We start from the raw sequence: 18,951 nt of genomic DNA on the forward strand, positions 1-18,951 counted from the left end.
ATTCTAAGTTGGAAATCACTTTTTAAAACAGCATTTTGAATTCTTGTTCCATTGTCTTTTAGCTTCCCATATTGCTGTTGAAAGTCTTAAAGCCATTCTCATTGCTAATAAAGCTTGTGGTATTTATTTTCCCCTCTCTGGAATCCAGCAAAATCCATTTTCTGCCTCCTTTGTCAGAAGTTTCACAATGGTAAGCCTTGATATGCATTTGTTTTTAGACTGTCTGTTGGGCATTTACATAACCTTTAGTATCATATCCTTTGTATACTTCAGAGAGAGATATTGAGAATGGATTTTGGGTTTGGTGTGAGAGAAGATGGATCATAGTTTAAATGTACTGCCTTTTTATCTTTTATAGCTGGGAGGCAGCAGCTAAGATCTTAGATTGATAAATCAGGAAAATAGTGGTATAATAAATGGAGTTTTTGTGGTGGCCAATAGAAATTTTAAAGGGAGATAATGCTTTTCAATTTTCTACTCTGCTGTACTTTTGGAAATTTTAAAGCCATATTCATGTTTTGCTTTTAGAATTAAAATAAACAATATATAAAAATAAAAGTGTATGTGCTCTGTGATATAGCAATTCTACTTTTAGCAGTCTTATTCCAGAAGCATTCATTATCCTACTGTTTATTGTGGCAATATTTGTAACAAAAAATGTTAATCAATAGGCAAATGATTAAATAAATTGTGGTACTTCTGTGCTATATTCTATGTTCTGTGTAGTTGGAATTATCTTAGTCCCTCTCCCTACCTTCCTGCTTTGGCTCAAGAAACAGAAATATTCACGCTTTAAGAAGTATGGGATAATGGTTTCCACACTTCTCTTCATCTCACAGTGACATGTGAAGATATGAAAAGAGTGATGACTTATCTGATTGGTGAGTTCAGAAGACACTGGACTAGTCATTTATTTATTCTCTCTTAGAACTAAATAATGTATTCTGTGTCCTCTGTAGTAAGCCCTAAAGGGGAAGCCTTTGCACTGTCAAAAGACCTGCTAGGTCATAGACCTGGCTGACTGTGTAAATCCAGCTGGGCTTCTCTAATTCAGCTTCATAAAGAGTTCAGATTTAAATTTAAGTGAAAAAAGCAAGGCAGAGAAATATATATACATATAATATGTGTGTATATATGTGTTATTTGTATATGTATATATATCATATTTATAGATCATAGTAGATCTCAAATATTGAAGAAAGATAATATTTGCATATCCTATATGTGAAATGCAGAAGAGTTTCAGAAATATGCATATCAAATTGTGAACTCTTGTTTCTTTGAGGTAAGTAATAGTAGGGAGGAGTAAGAGGGATTTTTACTTTTTACCTCAATGTATTGTTAAAATATTTTAGTTTCTATAACCATGAATTTATTGATGTAATTTTAAAAGTTTGAGGAACAAAAATACCCTAAGAGAATATATGAATATTTTCATGCATACTGGTTAAATAGTGGTTATCTCCAGAAAGTGAGTTGTGGAAATCTATATCATTTATTTGTTTAATATTTTAAAACAATAACCTTGTATTACTTGCTATGATTCATAAAATAAGATAATACTAGTTTTTCGTCATAGGCAATAGCTAGCCTCTCCTGAATCATGCTACTTGATGGCTGTGATCATGGTCATAGCCGTTCTTTTTTTCTTACATTTTGAGAATGCTTTTAGCGCTTCAAGTCTAAAATTAACATGTTTTCTCTTTTTTCTTCCTTAGTAGAATTAATTATATTAACATCGTTTCTATTCATATCTGACCCTCTGAAATAAACCTTACCTGGTCAGGGTGTGGACTGTTTAATACATAATGTATTGAATTCAAATGGCACATGTTGGACTTAGAACTTTGGGCTCTATCTTCACAACTGATATTGGGTTATAGTTTGTGTGTGTGTGTGTGTGTGTGTGTGTGTGTGTGTGTGTGTGTGTGTGTGTGTGTGTTTCTGGCTGTGACATCAAGGTTATGTTAGTTTCAAAGGAAGAATTTGGAAATCATGTAAATAAAACTTCCATGTCTCTCACACTTCTGCTATTTTGAATAGTGATTATGCATAGTGCAAGTGCTAAGTACTGTGTTCTTATATACTTGTTAAAGTTTCAGTAGCTGCTGTACAGCTTTTTTCTAATTTCTAACATTGTGTCTTTAAATTTTTGCATTTTTCTTAATTAGATTTTTTGGAGATTTTCCTGATTAATGAGTTTTAAAATAGAAGGCCCAGCCTTTAGAATTATTTGTGTATCCTATTATATTCCTGTTTTTCTAACTAGTTTTCTTCTTCTTATCATAACTTCTTATTTTGACTTTTATATATTTTGTTCTTCTTGCTTTCTGAGTTGAATGTGCAGTTTGTTTTTCATTTCCTAGGTTTCATAATAAATATGCATAATAAAATAGCATTAATAATTATACAGTTTTTCTGAGGACAGCTCCGATTGGAGAGGGCCCTTATTTCCATACTTATCTCCGTGATGCTTTGACTTAATCCTAGTAGGGCACAGGAATGGAGTGTAAGTTTCAGATACAACTTGTGTGACTTTTATGTTCCTGGAATAATTATTGTTAAGTATTGCTTTTTTCCTTTTATTCATATTGGAAATCTATGTGGCATTTTTATTTTAAAAATAGGGTTTTTCTGCTTAAAAAGGCCTAACACTGTTGACCCTGTTTATATTTGCTCTATTTAACTTTATTTTCTTCATACTGCATTGACGTTCTCTGAGAATATGAGTTACATAAATTCTATCATTTCTGTCTGCTTTTGTCTGGAGCACTCCAAATGCATGGCGGCTACCATCACTATTACTGCACCCCTTCCTAGCCTCACTTCTTGCTCAGTTCTGTTCAAGAGGATTTCAAAGGAAGTCAGAAATAAGAATAATATTTAGCATGACTCACAAAGAAGTGCTGCAGAAATAGAGGTGGATGGACACATTCTGTATTTTTGTTGGTACAGGCACTAGGTAAGACTAATTATTGAAGATGCAGAAATATGAATACTAAATTTTATGATAAGAAAATAAAAAAACAGACTAGAAACTGCATACATTTTATTTACAAAAATCCAAAAGATTGCTGAATGAAACAATACATGAAAGAATAAAAGAAAAAAATCTTGGGAGATGGTAGATGAAATGAAATGACTGGTTGACTAAAACAGAGAAAGAATAAAATCAATCTTAAAAAAAATCAAAATTAGAATTAATTTAATTATGTGAAAGTGAAACATGGGTATTGCATATTATTGAATTGGTGCTAAATTCACAAAGTTGAGAGACTCTTCCACAATGCAGAAAGTAATAATGAGCTAAAAATGATAAGAGAAAGAGAGATGATGAAAAATAAGGAGTACAGAGTCTGAAGATCCAACATACAGACAATAGGTATCTCTGAGGAAGCATTTATCTTCTATGAACCAGAAGCCATAATAAATTAAACAAAATTTCATAAACTGAAAAAATATGATTCTGCAGAATGAGAATAGTCCCTGTATTTCAGGCAAAAATAATAATGAGAAGAGACCAACACGGAGACTGATTGGTGAAGTTTTTGAATTTCACAAGGGACAAAAATCAAATAGTTTCAAGAAGTCTTAAGAACTTTGTGGAAAATGTTTACGAGACAGGAATTTATGTGATAAGAGAATAGACATATTCTCACTTATATAGAGCCTCTGAAAATGAACTATTTATGCACATTTCATTGAAAGTTATTCAAAGACATAATTATTTTGACAAGAAATGAATCAAATATTCTGAAACACAATAGATGGGCCAAAAGGTCCTGTGGCTCATCCAACTGCTGGACCAACGTTTTCCACCTCCATTGGTTCTCTTCTCTAAACACCTTTGTGGGAAACCACACTGGACCCAGAATGGGAGAGAGGCTCACGTGATAAGAGTATTTGCAGATGGTTTGTTCTTTTTTGAATAAATTGTCCTTTGACCTAAATTGTCATAGAGGTTCTCAAGAGAGTAATAAATGTGGGAGCAAAATTGAAAACTGGAGTGAATGTTCTTGAAAAATTTTTTTTTTAGAAGGAAAGAACATAATAATTAGGGAGAATCAATGATACAAATAGATAAGATTAATAAACGTTTCTTGAGCTAATGAAAACTTCATATCTTCAGATTAGAAAGGCTCATTGAATGTCAGACAAAAGCAGAATTAAAGAAAAGATTTAGAAAAAAGGATTGACTCAAGAAAGTGAAAGACGTGGTAGAAAGAAAAGGTAATAAATAATAACGCTTCTAAAACAATTGTTTAAATAATTCCTGTTCATATGATTTTGAAATAATATATAGGTTCATAAGTGATTTTTGTTGCTGTTGTTGAGATGGAGCCTCCCTCCATCACCTAGGCTGGAGTGCAGTGGTGCCATCTTGGCTCACTGCAACCTCCGCCTCCCGGGTTCAAATGATTCTTCTGCCTCAGCCTCCTGAGTAACTTGGACTATAGGTGCGCACCACAACACCCTGCTGAGTTTTGTATTTTTAGTAGAGATGGGGTTTCACCTCATTAGCTAGGCTGGTCTTGAACTCCTGACTTCAGGTGATCCACCCACCTAGGCCTCCCAAACTGCTGGGATTACAGACGTGAGTAACCACGCCCGGCCCATACATGATTTTTAAGAGAAGATGCATTGTTTAAAAAAATTGTGATATCAGTCTAAAATATTCAGATCATCAGGACTTGGGGTTGTAGGCAGATAAGTGAGGAGCCAAACATGTGATAAACTGTTTCTTTTATAGGGCGTATGTAAAAATCAGGATGTATTCTGGAAAGTGATTCAAATTCAAATACAATATTTAAAATCACAGGTTGGCGAAGTGGCTTACGCCTGTAATCCCAGCATTTTGGAGGCTCAGGCAGGAGGATTGCTTGAACCCAGAAGTTCAAGACCAGGCAGGGCAACATAGTGAGACCCTATCTCTACAAAAATTTTTAAAATTGGCCAGAAGTGGTGGTGTATGTCTGTGGTCCCAGCTACTCAGGAGGCTGAGGTGGGAGGATCACTTGAACCTGTGAGGTTGAGTCTATAGTGAGCCATGATTATACAACTGTACTCTAGCCTGGGTGACACAGTGAGACCCTTTCTCAAAAAAAAAAAAAAAATCAGAGATAACCAGTAACTAGCAAGTAAAATATGGAGGAAAGATAATCACTAGTGCAAAGTTAGAAAAATGAAAAAGCAAAAAAGTGTGAAATTAGGAAAATGAAAACATACTAACAGAAAAATATGGTAAAGTTTGACCAAATGCCATATTTATAAAAATAAATGTGAATAATTTAGATTTGAATTAAAAGATAAATATTCTCAAATTGCATCAAAAGTAAAATTTGAATATAAACTGTTTACAAGGGACCCAACTAAAGCGAAATAACTGATAATTTTTAGCAATAAAGTGATGCCAAAGTATACCATGTAAGTAATTCTTAAATTTTTTTTAAAACCCGACTGGGCGCCCTGGCTGACGCCTGTAATCCCAGCACTTTGGGAGGATGAGGCGGGCTGGTCACGAGGTCAGGAGATCGAGTCTATCCTGGCTAACATGGTGAAACCCCATCTCTACTAAAAATACAAATAATTAGCTGGGCGTGGTAGCAGGTGCCTGTAGCCCCAGCTATTCAGGAGGCTGAGGCAGGAGAATCCCTTGAAGCTGGGAGGCGGAGGTTGCAGTGAGCTATATTGTGCCACTGCACTCCAGCCTGCCAGCCTGGCGACAGAGCGAGACTCAGTCTCAAAAAAAAAAAAAAAAAAAAAAAAAAAAAAAAAAAAAAAAAAAAATTCCATGTCTCTCTATCCCATCATTATTGTTCATCCCATCATCTTGCTCCTGTATGACTGCTATGTGAGCCTAATTGTAATAATTCTTTTTGTCTTTAGTCTTATCTGTCTCTTGTTCACCTCCCACACTGGTCAGACTAACTTTTCTAAAATGTGTTTTTGTCTGTTTGAAAGTCTAGTAAATTCACATTGCTTTTAGGATAGAGTCCAAACTCCTTAATATGGTCAAGGCCTTACATCATCTGTCCTTTACAGCATCTATAGCATCATTTCCGGCCATTCCCTAGTTTGTACTTTCTAATTCAGCACCTTTTTCCTCGACTTTAGTTCTTCCAGTACACATTCTGTGTCATCTGGGCCCCTCAGCCTGCTGTTCCCTCTGCTTAGAAAACTCTTTCTACTGGTCTTGTAATTTCAGGCTGATGTTCCTTTTATGGCTAAGAAAAAATATGCAAATAAAACTATCTATTGAGAGTGAAAATAACCCATGAGTTACCTGGAGTTTACAGAGGCTAGAAAGACTAGAATGCAGTGTGGCCACAGTGCTCATGTTTTTCAAGAAGGTACCAGTGCTGTGACTTTTCTAATAATATCCTCATCATTTTCTCAGTAACAGGATTAGTATTAAATTGCAGAGGAAAGTTGTAAGAACCCATTTTCTCAAGTTATATAAAACTCAGACTTGATAAACTTCCCTCATTTATACCACTGTATGAACCTGGTAACAACACATTCAAGATAGCAAAAACATGCAAGTAAGTGGCTTCTAGCTTCAATATTGCAGATTTTTAAAAAATAGTTATTTTGAAATGATAATTTGTAGGTATTATATTTAATTTAAGGAAGTCTAAGAAATTAGACTTGAAATCATCAGAAGGAGTGTGTAATACATTGAACAGTTTAGTTCAACTCAACTTTTAAATCAATACTTTAAAATCAAATTTTATTCTAATGTGTTTGAATTCTGCAAAGTTTTTTTAAGGTATCAAAACTTGGAACATATATATATATTTTTAATTTATTTATTATTATTATACTTTAAGTTGTAGGGTACATGTGCCTAATGTGCAGGTTTGTTACATATGTATACTTGTATTTTTTTATTTTACTTTAAGTCCTGGGATACATGTGCAGAATATGCAGGTTTGTTACATAGGTGTACATGTGCCATGGTGGTTTGCTGCACCCATCAACCCATCATCTAGGTTTTAAGCCCCACATGCATTAGGTATTTGTCCTAGTACTCTCCCTCTCCTTGCCCCCCAGTAGGCCCTGGTGTGTGATGATCCCTCCCTGTGTCCATGTGTTCTCATTGTTCAACTCCCATTTACGGGTGAGAACATGCGGTGTTTGGTTTTCTGTTCCTGTGTTAGTTTTCTGAGGATGATGGTTTCCAGTTTCATCCATGTCTCTGCAAAGGACATAAACTCATTCTTCACTGGTCATTAGAGAAATGCAGATCAAAACCACAATGAGATACCATCTCACGCCAGTTAGAAGGGCAATCCTTAAAAAGTCAGGAAACAACAGATGCTGGTGAGGCTGTGGAGAAATAGGAACGCTTTTACACTGTTGGTGGGAGTGTAAATTAGTTCAACCATGTGGAAGACAGTGTGGCGATTCCTCAAGGATCTAGAACCAGAAATACCATTTGACCCAGCAATCCCATTACTGGGTATATACCCAAAGGATTATAAATCATGCTGCTATAAAGACACATTCACATGTATGTTTATTGTGGAACATTATTTTTTAAATGCTTTAAAGGCTCTTAAGTAAAATGTTTTTTCTTAGTGTGATGTTTGTTGTAAGGGCTTATTAATTGTTTGTTGCTCCTTTACTAATTAAGCAAAGGTTTGTAAGGTTTTAGAGGCAGTTCCTTTCTTTAATTTTTATTCCAGAATTTTAGCAATTGTTAGGTTCTCATCTATCACATCTCAAAAGTTAGTTTTCACTCTAAAACTGAGAGGTTCAAATAGGATTTAAATTGTTGAAAAACTTGTGTCTACTCTGGTGTTTTTTGCATTATGACAGTAATTTGATCCTGCAGCTTAAGAATATGGAGAATATGGAAGTGACAAGAATTATAGCGTTCAGACATCTCCTCTGATACAAATTATTTACCAGCTGGCCCAGGAAAGGTGAGCCACTGCTTGTCCTATGGAGCCTCAGGCATGTGTTCCTTGGAAGGGAATATGTAAAGCCTGAAGGAAATCTGCAGATGTGCTTTATTTAATTCCTTGTTATATTTATGTAACTAAGAACACTTTGGACAAAAGCAAGCTAGGCTTCTGGTTCAGATGGCAGAGTAAGTGTGAAAAGCTTTGCTGTGCATTGGTCCCTGTTGCAAACAGGCTGATGCCCAGGCCAGCCCTGTCAGCAATCCAAGCCCAGCTCTGGGCTTTTCCTTGGTGAGGACAGTGGGGAGCAGTGTAATCCCTGTGGGCATAGGGCCAATAGGCCACAGCCTACTGCAGTGCTCCAGAGAAGCAACTTGGAGCCTGAACCTAGCCCCATCATTTAGACATACACCATGAATCAGAGGGCATTTGTGCTATTATCAGCCCCCACTCCTATAACAGGTCAACCAGGTCACTATATTTCACATTCTTTTTTTTTTTTCTCTTAAAACATATTTAGTTCACAAATAAAAATTTGTCAAGGAGTACAATGTAATAACGTGATATAAGTATACACTGTGTAATAAAGTACAGTGAAAAACTTCAGTGAAGAAAGCTGTAAAACCTCTTATGGCCTCAGATCTTGCAGCATCTGCACCTGTTAATCCCCTGCCAATCTCCTTCCTAGGTCTGAATCTGGCCTCCACCATTTCCACACTATGTGATCCAGGATCCATCATTTAGTTTCTTTAAGCTCCACTTTACTCATCTGTGTTATGGTTAATCAGAACGGCTTTTGCTAAGTAATGATGAAGTGAGATATGCTCATGTATGCAAAGTGCTTAGAGCAGGGCCTAAAGGGTGGTAAGAGCACAATGAATGTTAAGCGCAGGGTTTAAGACCCTTTATAGAGGCCCAACTCAATATCCTGCGATGTTCTGAGCAGGTTCCTTAGTGTATTCTTTATGTCAGGTAAGTCCAAAACATGATAAGGGAACTAACTATGTCAGTGGCAAGTCCAGACAAGAGGGACAGAGATTTGTGAATTCCTAGGCACCAGCTAGATTCTGACAACCAGACGAGTGAGAACAGGAGGACTCAGCTACTTTCTTTTTCTTGAGGACCGGAAGTCAGGAAAGATCTCTTTAAAACAGTAGCATTCAAATCCCTGTGCAGAATGAGGACTCCTTGGCAGTGGAAAGGGTGAGGTGATTTGCTCAGAAACATGCATCTAGGATGTGGGTAAAAGAGGTCTCCTGACTCCCATTTTGATGTTTCCCATATTGATCAAACTGCCTCTGTTAGAGTCTTCTTAGAATCTCCAGAAAATACTTTGTACAGAGCATAGATACAACTGGTCATAATAAGAAATAATCTGGAACCACATTCTTCCATTTAAAACAATTGAATGACTGCTGTGTTTAAGGCTGTGTGTTCAGCACTTAGAAAGACCCAGCATCTTTCTGCTAACCAACTCTTCTTTGGGACAACAGCCTCCTAGTCAGACAGGTTTAAAACTCCAACATCATCTTTGACCCCTGTATTGTCTTATTCTCTGTCTCTTCCACTAGCATTATTCACTCACTATACATTTAGATTGTGGTAGCATCCTTTTAATTTGGCCCCTGCCTGTAGGCTTGACACTGGTCACTAGGAGGGTCCCTAGTTTGGAGTTAATATAGGGTATATATAACTTTGGAGTTAATATAGGGTAAAATCTCAACTGAAGATTTAAGACTATTCCCAAATGGGATTGATTTCTTAATTTCTGTTTATTTATAAATAAAGACATCAGTAAAAAGCATCTGGGATTCTATCACCCAGAAATAACCAATACCAACCACTACCAGCAATCTCTGTATCTTTACATACTTCACATATGTGATTAAAAAATAACATATACACATAATTTGAAATCATTTGCACATATATCATGAGCACTTTCATAAAAATAAATAAATCATAATTTTAATTGATGCATTACATGCTATTGTGTCACTAATCCTTAATTTAATCAATCCTCCATTGATATTTTTTATATTGATACTTTTTTTACTATTATAATCACTAACAGTAAATTGCTAAATACCTAGATCTTCATGAATTTGTTGGAGTACTTTCATCAAACAAATTATTGTAAAGGAAATTGCTAGATCAAAGGATGCTTAATTTTAAGGCTTTTGGTGAGTATTGTTAAATTGCCCTCTGGAAATTTTATGCCAATTTACACTGTGTTTCTTCTTTCTCTACAGTGTCATCCTGGTTATTAATATTTGTTAACATCTTTGCCAGTCTGAAAGGGGAAAATGATATTATTATATTAATTTGTGTTTTATTGATTACTAATGAGATTGAAATATTTTGCATATAAAAGGCTATTATTTCCTATTTTGTGAGTTATCCATTCATATCTTGTAACTATCACTGATTTATCTTATTATTTGTCTATATTAATTCTGTCATATATAGAGTTAATATTTTCCCATTTGATGTTTGTTTACTAATTAATGTAATAAACATTAAAATTTTTGATTTCATCAAATCTGTCACACTTTTTATTTGCAACTTCTGAACTTAATTCTTTTCTTGGAAAAGCTTTTCTCATTCCAAGCCTAGCAAATACTCAGCAATATTTTATTCAAGAACTCTTAAGGTTTTGTTACCTTAAGTTCTGATCAATGTTGAATTTATTTTGATACAGAGTATAAGAAAAAGTAACTGTGTTGTGGCTTGCATTCACTCTAATTTACTGATAAATCCATCTTTTCCCTCACTGATCTGGAATGGTGATATCATTATATGTTATACATACATGAATCTACTGAGGATCTTTGATGTGAAGAGGTTAGATGCAGAGATACCTGGGAGGTCCAGGTGAAAAGCAATGATAAATCTGCTAGTAGCAAAGAAAAGGAAAACTATTAGTGCAAGAAATCTTGCATGAATGAATAGATGAATAATAAATAAGTCTTGTCTCCTCTTTGAAATATGAGGTAATAAGGAGAAACTATATATTTTTTGAACTAGGTGACTGGGGAAAATTTTCATGTACAAAAATGGGGAAAGCAGAAGGAGTTGGCTATGAAGTAGAAGATGATGATCAATTTAATCATTAGCATTTTGAGTTTGTGGTCCCAATAGAGTATCTGTGTTGTGGTGAGAAGAGAGGGAGACAGAGAGAGAGAGAGAGCGAGAGCGAGAGGGAGAGCCAGAGAGAGAGAGAGAGAGAGAGAGAGAGAGAGAGAGAGAGAGAGAGAAGCAGGGAGCAGATTAAATCTAGATTCAGTTAACTTTTGTTACATATCTACTGTAACTACTTTATTTACTGTACTAGACAACACTGCATTTTCCTGGATGGTTTATCAACATTTGAGAGGTTTTACTCTTTCTCAAAAGAGTAAAGCAATAGCCAGCATCTCCACAGAATCTCAGAGAGGCACATCATCTTTTCCCCAGCCCTCTTCCCTGCCCCCTTTTCTTTCCTCCTACCCAGCCTTGGATCCTCACATCTCAGGCTCCTTATCACCCTCCTCCTAGGGTTAGAGAGGCGGTGGAATTCTCATCCTAGCAGGCCTGCTGGGGGAAGGTAGAGAGCACGGGAAGGGAAAGAAGGTAGGGGAAAAGGATTCTGCAGAACCTTAACTCTTGGGCTATTTTCCTTCAACTTCTGCCAGGCTTATTGCTAGTCCAAGCAGAGACCAAGGAAAATGTCTCCTACCTTTACCCCTTCCCCACAGAACATCCTGGCCTGCCTCCTGTAGCTTACCTCTAATGTTTTTTCAGAGGCTGGGTGAGACCAGCAGAAGCTTAGAGCAGTCACAGACATGGGGGACAAATGCTGCCTTTCACAACTGTAGCAGTAACAAGAAAAACATTTCTAGTGTCCACTATGGAAATGTGTGAGCTGTAGTGGTTTAGGGTCAATGAAATGTCTGTGAACATTTATTATGAGTTCAGAAGACAACTTTGTGTACAGGGGACAGTCTCCATGTTCCAGATCATTGAATTGCAAACAGACAGTGGGACCAGAACTCATGTAAGTTGGAAATGGGCTGTACTAATTTCTTCCAGTCATGCATAAAGAAAATTTGTTACTGGAGATGCATGCAGCTTCTATATTTTGTCATATAGGTAGATATAAAAACATTTTCAGGCAAGGATTTCCCAAACACTTCAAATCAGAGACTTTAAAAGTTAAACACTAATCACGTAGAGTCTGGTTATTAAAAATAAAAGCTTTATACTTTTATAATATTTAAAATATATTTCAGCATACCTTAGACTATTTTGTCTGTTTGGAAGCTCTTTGAGGTATAATTTTCCTCATTTTCCAGATGAAAAAGTTAAGGCTAGAGGGGTCAAGCAAGCCACTTGACTGATATCACAGGTCAGAGCATCAAAGGACTCAAGCTCAGACTGTGAGTTTCCCAATCTATTCCTTTTCCTAGTACATCACCACTGCTCCCACAGGCTTTGAGTGTCTGCTTTTTCAGACCATACTTTATTTTTGGTAAGCAAAATCTTTACCTCCAAGAACATGCATGTTTTCAGGCTCAGCATGATTGATTCTGCTTACTTGGTTTGCAGGTGCCTACTAATGTGCTCTATTATACACATCTAAAATGCGGACTTATAGGCATTATCAGGAGTCAGTTACAGGTTTAATGAAGTGATCATACTGACACAGCCTTCTTTTGATAAATTTAAGAATTTAATATACAGAAATATATGAATATGTGAGGACATAAAAGCTTAACAGATTGTGTTTTAACACCTAATTAAATAAAGCAGAGCAGAGAACTGTATTCTTAGATTAAAGCTGATAGAGTTGCTATTTTGGGCCTGTGAACACTTGAGAATTATCTGTGATTTGTGGTAAACGTAAGAAGAAAAGATAGTCCAAAGTTTTAAGAAGATATTTCAACCTTTCTTCATAAAATGACTACTCCCCAACATAAGCAACATTAATTGGAATTTTCTTTCAATTTGCTCCTTTATTATAGTTAACACTAATTTAAACTCTGCATTTGAAAGATATCTGAGGAAAGCTAGTAGCTACTTTTGCCAAAGCAAATGATAAGTGAAATACTATTTATGATAACTTTCACATGAAATATGACATGATAAGAATAAAAATGGTTAAAAGTGGCTCTTTCTAAAGAGGAAAGACAATAAAAATGAAATAAAAAACTTTAGGAGAAACCCAGAGATGGACCTGAGAGCTCTCTGTACTCTTGCCTAAATATGAGAAAGCTGTAGTCACGTAGCATCCCCAGCTGAGGGTGAGCTAGAGGTGGGCAGGAGAGTGCTGGAGCCTGGCTGGCTCATTGACTATCCTTCTCCTCATGCCACATCCAACATGGCTGCCAGACAAGACTGCCTTTCAATGAGGAGCAGAAGCTGCAGGTTCGTAGGTGTCCAGGTGCCTGAGTGGCCAACACACCCAAGCAAAGAAAGTAAGCTTGTGTTTTTATGGACACTAGGTAAATGCCTTCAGTTTAAATTTTTTGTTAAATATTTTAGTTTATTTTATTGTTATCTTCCAGGTGTCTAAATCTCCAGTCTATCTATTGTACTGGTAATTTAACTCTGTAATGGAATAGTTTACTGCCAACTATTTATATTAAGTAATTTAAAAATATTTGTAATATTGTTGACTGACTAATAAACTATTAAGTTATTGGCAAGAAAAAAAGAAGCAAGCTTGAGGGAGTAAAGCATTTTCGTTTTAGGCCACAGAATAAGACCTTCTGGAAACTGTCTCTATTAGGATAGTTAAGTTTCTGCAAAGGCCTAAGAGATACTTATTTAGTTTTTAAATAAAGATAGTCTTTTCCCTTCTCTAATTTTTCCTGTCTTACCAGACATGGAAGTTCTATTTATTTATAAAATGTTTATATTTTTAGAGCAAGCCAGCTTGGAAGAGTAGGCTAAATCTGTCACTTTCCCAGGAGCCTAAACTCCCAAAGTTCTGATATCAGTGGCCTCTTTGTCGCTGGTAGATGCACCACTTAGTTGCAGGTGGAGCCACTCTTGTGCACTGAGTTAACACTTTTCTATTCAATCTTGTTCACCAAAGAATGCTAGAATGATACATCCAGGGCAGAGTTGAAAATTTGGGGGCACAGATTTGAGATTTTAAAATGCTTAAATTTCTGAAATACTAATATGTCAAATAATATGAAAGAAAATGGAAAAGAATACTATGGTTCCTTCTCATGGTTCCTTATTTTGATTGGAATAATAAAAAAATTCATTTGGCATGTTTCCAAACATGACAGATCAATAGAGTATAAAATGAAGAGAAATAAGAAGTTGAAATCTATACCAGTTGAAAAATTCAGCATTTTATGTGCAAATGAGTATTTTAGATACATATAAGATTTGTTAATGAAAAGTCTAAGTGGTGAATGCTGGCAAATAACATTCAGTTTTAGGATTATCATAAGGAAGATGAGTATGCTGTTTATTTACATGTGAGAACAGTTTGTTTTCACTTTCAACAAAATGTTGCACTCTTTAATTATGATAAATCTTCCATTATTTTGGTGACATTTACATATTCAGAAGATACTTTGGGCTGAATAATTAGTGTAATTATTATGTGTATTGACTGAAACAGCCTCACTTTATTAGGAAACAAAGGTGTATAATTATATTTGTTTCTCTTGTGGATTATATATTATCATATTAATACTACACATTTATACAGTACTCTATTTTTTAATGCAAATAATTAATTTGAGAATTCTTCACCTGAGACTTTTCTTGCTTCATACGGCCAGAGTCAGGGAGAAATATTTGTAACGCTGAGTCTCAATGGGAAAAGAAAATGGGAATTATTAGCTCAAAAATTAGCTGGTTCTGACCTTTTCTCATACCTATTTGCTTTTCAAGTTTTTGGGAAATTTAGTAAAATGTAGATTTATATCCTTCGCAACCTATGAATATAATATTTTCAATTTTATGCTTCGTTTTACAGAGTAATCAAGGAAGCATGTTGAGCAAAGTATACAAATTCAACAGCTGGGAAGGTATTATGGAGAGGTGACATTTTCTTCAGGTTTCCTTGAAAAGAACTGAAAACAGATGAAACTTTTAGACCAAATATTCCTTTGAAAACATGACTAGAATGTGTTTGTGAGAGGCATGTATTGAAACATGTGATATTAGTGCATGGTTATTTTTCACTTTCTAAATTAAACTGACATAAACAGTTTGAGAAATAAGTACATGGCTTTTAATTGAAAGCACAATTTTGCATGGAAATGTTGGTCCGTGTTCATCTTTATCTCAGTTAGTAGCAACCTTGTTCTGCAGCAGTGGTTCGTTGATTGTTATGGTACGTCGACAGCTCCAGCTCGTGCCACCTTCCCAGTGCGCCAACTTTCTAAATGCATCTCTTTCCCTGGTTAGCTTGCGCTGTTGCCTTTGTATGTCTTCCCACCTCATGGATGTAAGTTTCATTATGAGGATATTGAAAAACAGTCTTCCGGTCATAACCCCAGTGGCTTCCTTTTCTCTGTCACTTCCAAACCGCAGGACCATTGCTGGGCACCATGTCTGCCCATCCATGGGAGTTAGGAATAAACACAAAAGAGTTCAGTTCAGTTCAGCAAACAGTTATGATGCATCTGTTTTATGCCAGGATCTGCAGTAGGTGCTGGGGTACAAAGTGAAGAAGATAATTTGCTTGGTCTCAAAAGGGAGCTCCTGGTCTAATACCCAGGCTCCTACAATCCCTCAGCATTATCCTCTCCACTTTGCCTGTTCCCCTGTTGCTCATTACCTGTGCAACAGTGCCTCCCTCTCTGGCTCAATTCCTGCCTTTCTTCCCACTGTTCCTTTATCCTGCTAGTGTCTTCCTTTTCAACCATAGCCAACACTCCATCTTCAAGTGCTCAGCGATACAACTTATACCTCAACTCTCTGGAAAGGCTTTCTGAACTAAGTAAGAGAAGTTGTAAATATTTAACTCTTTTCATTTTTCTAAATTATCTGATTATAAGCAACAACAAAACGAAGATCCCATATTATTATCTGCAGAGTTAATTTGGGGACAACAGGGACCTCTTAGTTTTTTGATTAATTTTAAACTTACTTGTAATTAATGGGTAGTATATGTTATGAACCATTAAAAATTACTTAATAGTAATCACTTTTGAAAATAGGAGGAAAGTAAACATTTTTATGGCAGATTTGTTTGCCTTAAGAATTATTTTGAAAGAAGTATTAGAATTGAGGCTTGGAAAAAAGGTAGAGTGCTTGACCTGTTGCAGTGGCTCACGCCTGTAATCCCAGCACTTTGGGAGGCCGACTTGGGTGGATCACGAGGTCATGAGTTCGAGACCAGCTTGGCCAATATGGTGAAACCCTGTCTCTGCTAAAAGTACAAAAATTAGCCGGGCGTGGTAGCACACGCCTGTAATCCCAGCTACTCAGGAGGCTGAGGCAGAAGAATAGCTTGAACCCGGGAGGCGGAGGTTGCAGTGAGCTGAGATTGTGCCACTGCACTCCAGGCTGGGTGACAGAGTGAGACTCCATCTCAAAAACAAACAAACAAATCCCAAAACAAAGATTGCTCATATTTTTGCCTAAATGAAAAAAATTAGAGATTTTTCTTTCATGTATCCCCCAAAACAGCAAGAATTCATATAGCCTTATTTCCAAGAAATTGGAATATTGGATCTGTGAAAACAAAAATAAAGAACATGGAAAATGTTGCAAAATTAAAGTATTTCTCTAGATCATTCAAATTAAGTAAGGCAATAATTTTATTTCTTAGAAACATTCACATATATCCAGGCCTGATTACTTCCCCAAACTCTCCCTCTTTCCATTCCTTTTTCTCCCTACTCATCCCTCACCCCCTCCCAGAAAACTCACTGTGGCTCCACTTTCCAGAGACTAGAAAAATTGAACCCTGGCTGTTGAGAAAATGACTATTTTTTAACATCTCTAAAAGTTTCCTAAACCTTCTTTTTATCTCTTTTAATTAAACTTTCTTTTCTAAACAAACCCCCTATCTAATCGCAGTGGTTTTTTTTTGTTCTTTTCTCCCCACACTATTGCTGCCATACTATATTTTCTATTGTTTATTTAAAGTGTGCAGTATTTCAATTACATTTGGATTAAATAAGGTTTTTGTAAGTTGATCTTGAAACTTAATCACCATCTGCAGCAAAGTGTTATGAAGAAATATATTCTAAGACTAACAAATGACCCTCTACAATATAGCCTGTTGTAAACTGAAAAGTGTTTCTAATAACATAGATTTTCATGTGTAGGTTTTGTACCCAGCTTTGTTAAATTATAGTTTCACCCAGAATGTTGCTTTTCAGGATTTTTTTAAATTTACAGTTTATATTATTGTTTAATTGGTAGTAAGCCATTTCTTCTTCAGCATATGAAGGACACAGTTATTGACATTCTAGCTTGTAAGTCAATTTTGATAGTTCATGATAACTGGATTAAATATTACTATGTTAATAAGTGACCCAGTACTTTGGTCATTAAAATTCCCAAATTGGATTACTGTTTGCTTCCTGATTGGACAGCAATTCGCCTGCTAAATCTAAACTTAATTAGAGAGATTATACTTGTCAATATACCAAACTTTCAATATGCTGCATTCCATTAACTCACTCACTGTAACTCTTTGCCCTCTAGCATTTTTTTCAGGGCATCCTTTACTTCTGTGTTTCTCAGGCTGTAGATAAGAGGGTTAAGCATGGGAATTACAAGACTATAAAACACAGAGACTACTTTGTTTTGTTTCCATGAATTCCCCGCTTTTGGTTGCTGCAGGTACATGAAAAACAGTGTTCCATAAAAGATGGTGACCACAGTGAGGTGGGAGGCACAGGTGGAAAATGCTTTGCACTTGCCCTTGGAAGACTGGATTTTTATAATGGAAAAGAGGATGCAAATGTAGGAGATGAAGATGGTCAGGAGGGACCCAGTGAGATTTACTGCAGAGAAGATCACGAGCTGCTTTTCTTTGCTGTGGGTGTCAGAGCAGGAGAGGGCCAGAAGAGGGAGGTCAGGACAGTAGAAGTGGTGGATGACATTGGAGTCGCAGAAAGACAGCTGGAACGTCAGAGCTGTCTGTATCACAGAGTTTAGGAAGCCATAGGTATAGACCCCTATCACCAACTCCCTGCAGACCTGCTGCGTCATAATAGCTGTATAAATCAGGGGGTTACAGATGGCCATGTAGCGGTCGTAGGCCATCGTGGCCAAGAGGAAGCATTCTGTAGTGGTGAAAGCACTGGAGAAGTACAGCTGAGCAAAACAGCCTGAAAAGGAGATGGTTTTTTTCTTCACTAATAAATTTTGCAGCATCTTGGGCCCAATGGAAGATGAGTAACAAAGATCAATGAATGCCAGGTGACTGAGGAAGTAGTACATGGGGGTGTGGAGCTGTGAGTCTGCTCTGATGATCAGGATCATGCCAAAGTTTCCCACGAGGGTGATGAGATAAATGACCAGGAACACCACAAAGAGGCAGAGCTGCATCTCAGGACGGTCTGTGAATCCCATGAGGACAAATTCGGTCACTGTGGTATGATTGCCTTTTGCCATGTTCTCTCGCCTGCTGCAAAAATAAGAAATGATTAGATACTTTAAAACAAACGCTTCTTACCTCTTTGTTGCATTAACATATGAAAAAAAATGTGGCTTTACACTTCCAATAGTTAAAGGCTGTCATTAACTATGGGACTTTATTCTGCTAAAACAGACTTGGCAAGACTGTACTCATTTCTTTTTGGAACCAGGAGAATGATTTTCTTAGGACAGAACCTATTTTTATGTTAACAGTGTTAGTGTTTTCAGTTCAACTCAACAGATACTTCTGGGCTTTGTGTGGGGCCAGATAGCATGCTTGGTGCTGGGCTGGAGATGGGTATGACAATGACATTGTCTTTGTTCTTATGGAGTCTAGTGGAGGGTTCGTAAAACATTCCATAAGGGGAAGTAAGCCAAGTACTTTTGGAGCTGTACAGAGTGCTGTAGGAGTTCATAAGAGGGAGAGATTGAATGT

At 36.4% G+C, this 18,951-nt stretch overlaps 2 protein-coding genes across 2 annotated transcripts in view; both read right to left on the minus strand.

Annotated features, from left to right (window-relative positions):
- The window catches only part of RPL27A (ribosomal protein L27a), a 1,008,958-nt gene that overhangs the window by 856,266 nt on the left and 133,741 nt on the right, over window positions 1–18,951 (minus strand). The gene's annotated exons all lie outside the window — the stretch shown is intronic.
- LOC126936462 (olfactory receptor 1044-like) lies at window positions 17,553–18,161 on the minus strand. The gene has a single exon (XM_050759244.1). It carries the CDS (start codon window positions 18,138–18,140, stop codon window positions 17,553–17,555), a length of 588 nt encoding a protein of 195 aa, XP_050615201.1. The 5' UTR covers window positions 18,141–18,161.

This window comes from Macaca thibetana, chromosome 14 (genome assembly GCF_024542745.1).
Source record: "Macaca thibetana thibetana isolate TM-01 chromosome 14, ASM2454274v1, whole genome shotgun sequence".
Taxonomy (NCBI): Eukaryota; Metazoa; Chordata; class Mammalia; order Primates; family Cercopithecidae; genus Macaca; species Macaca thibetana.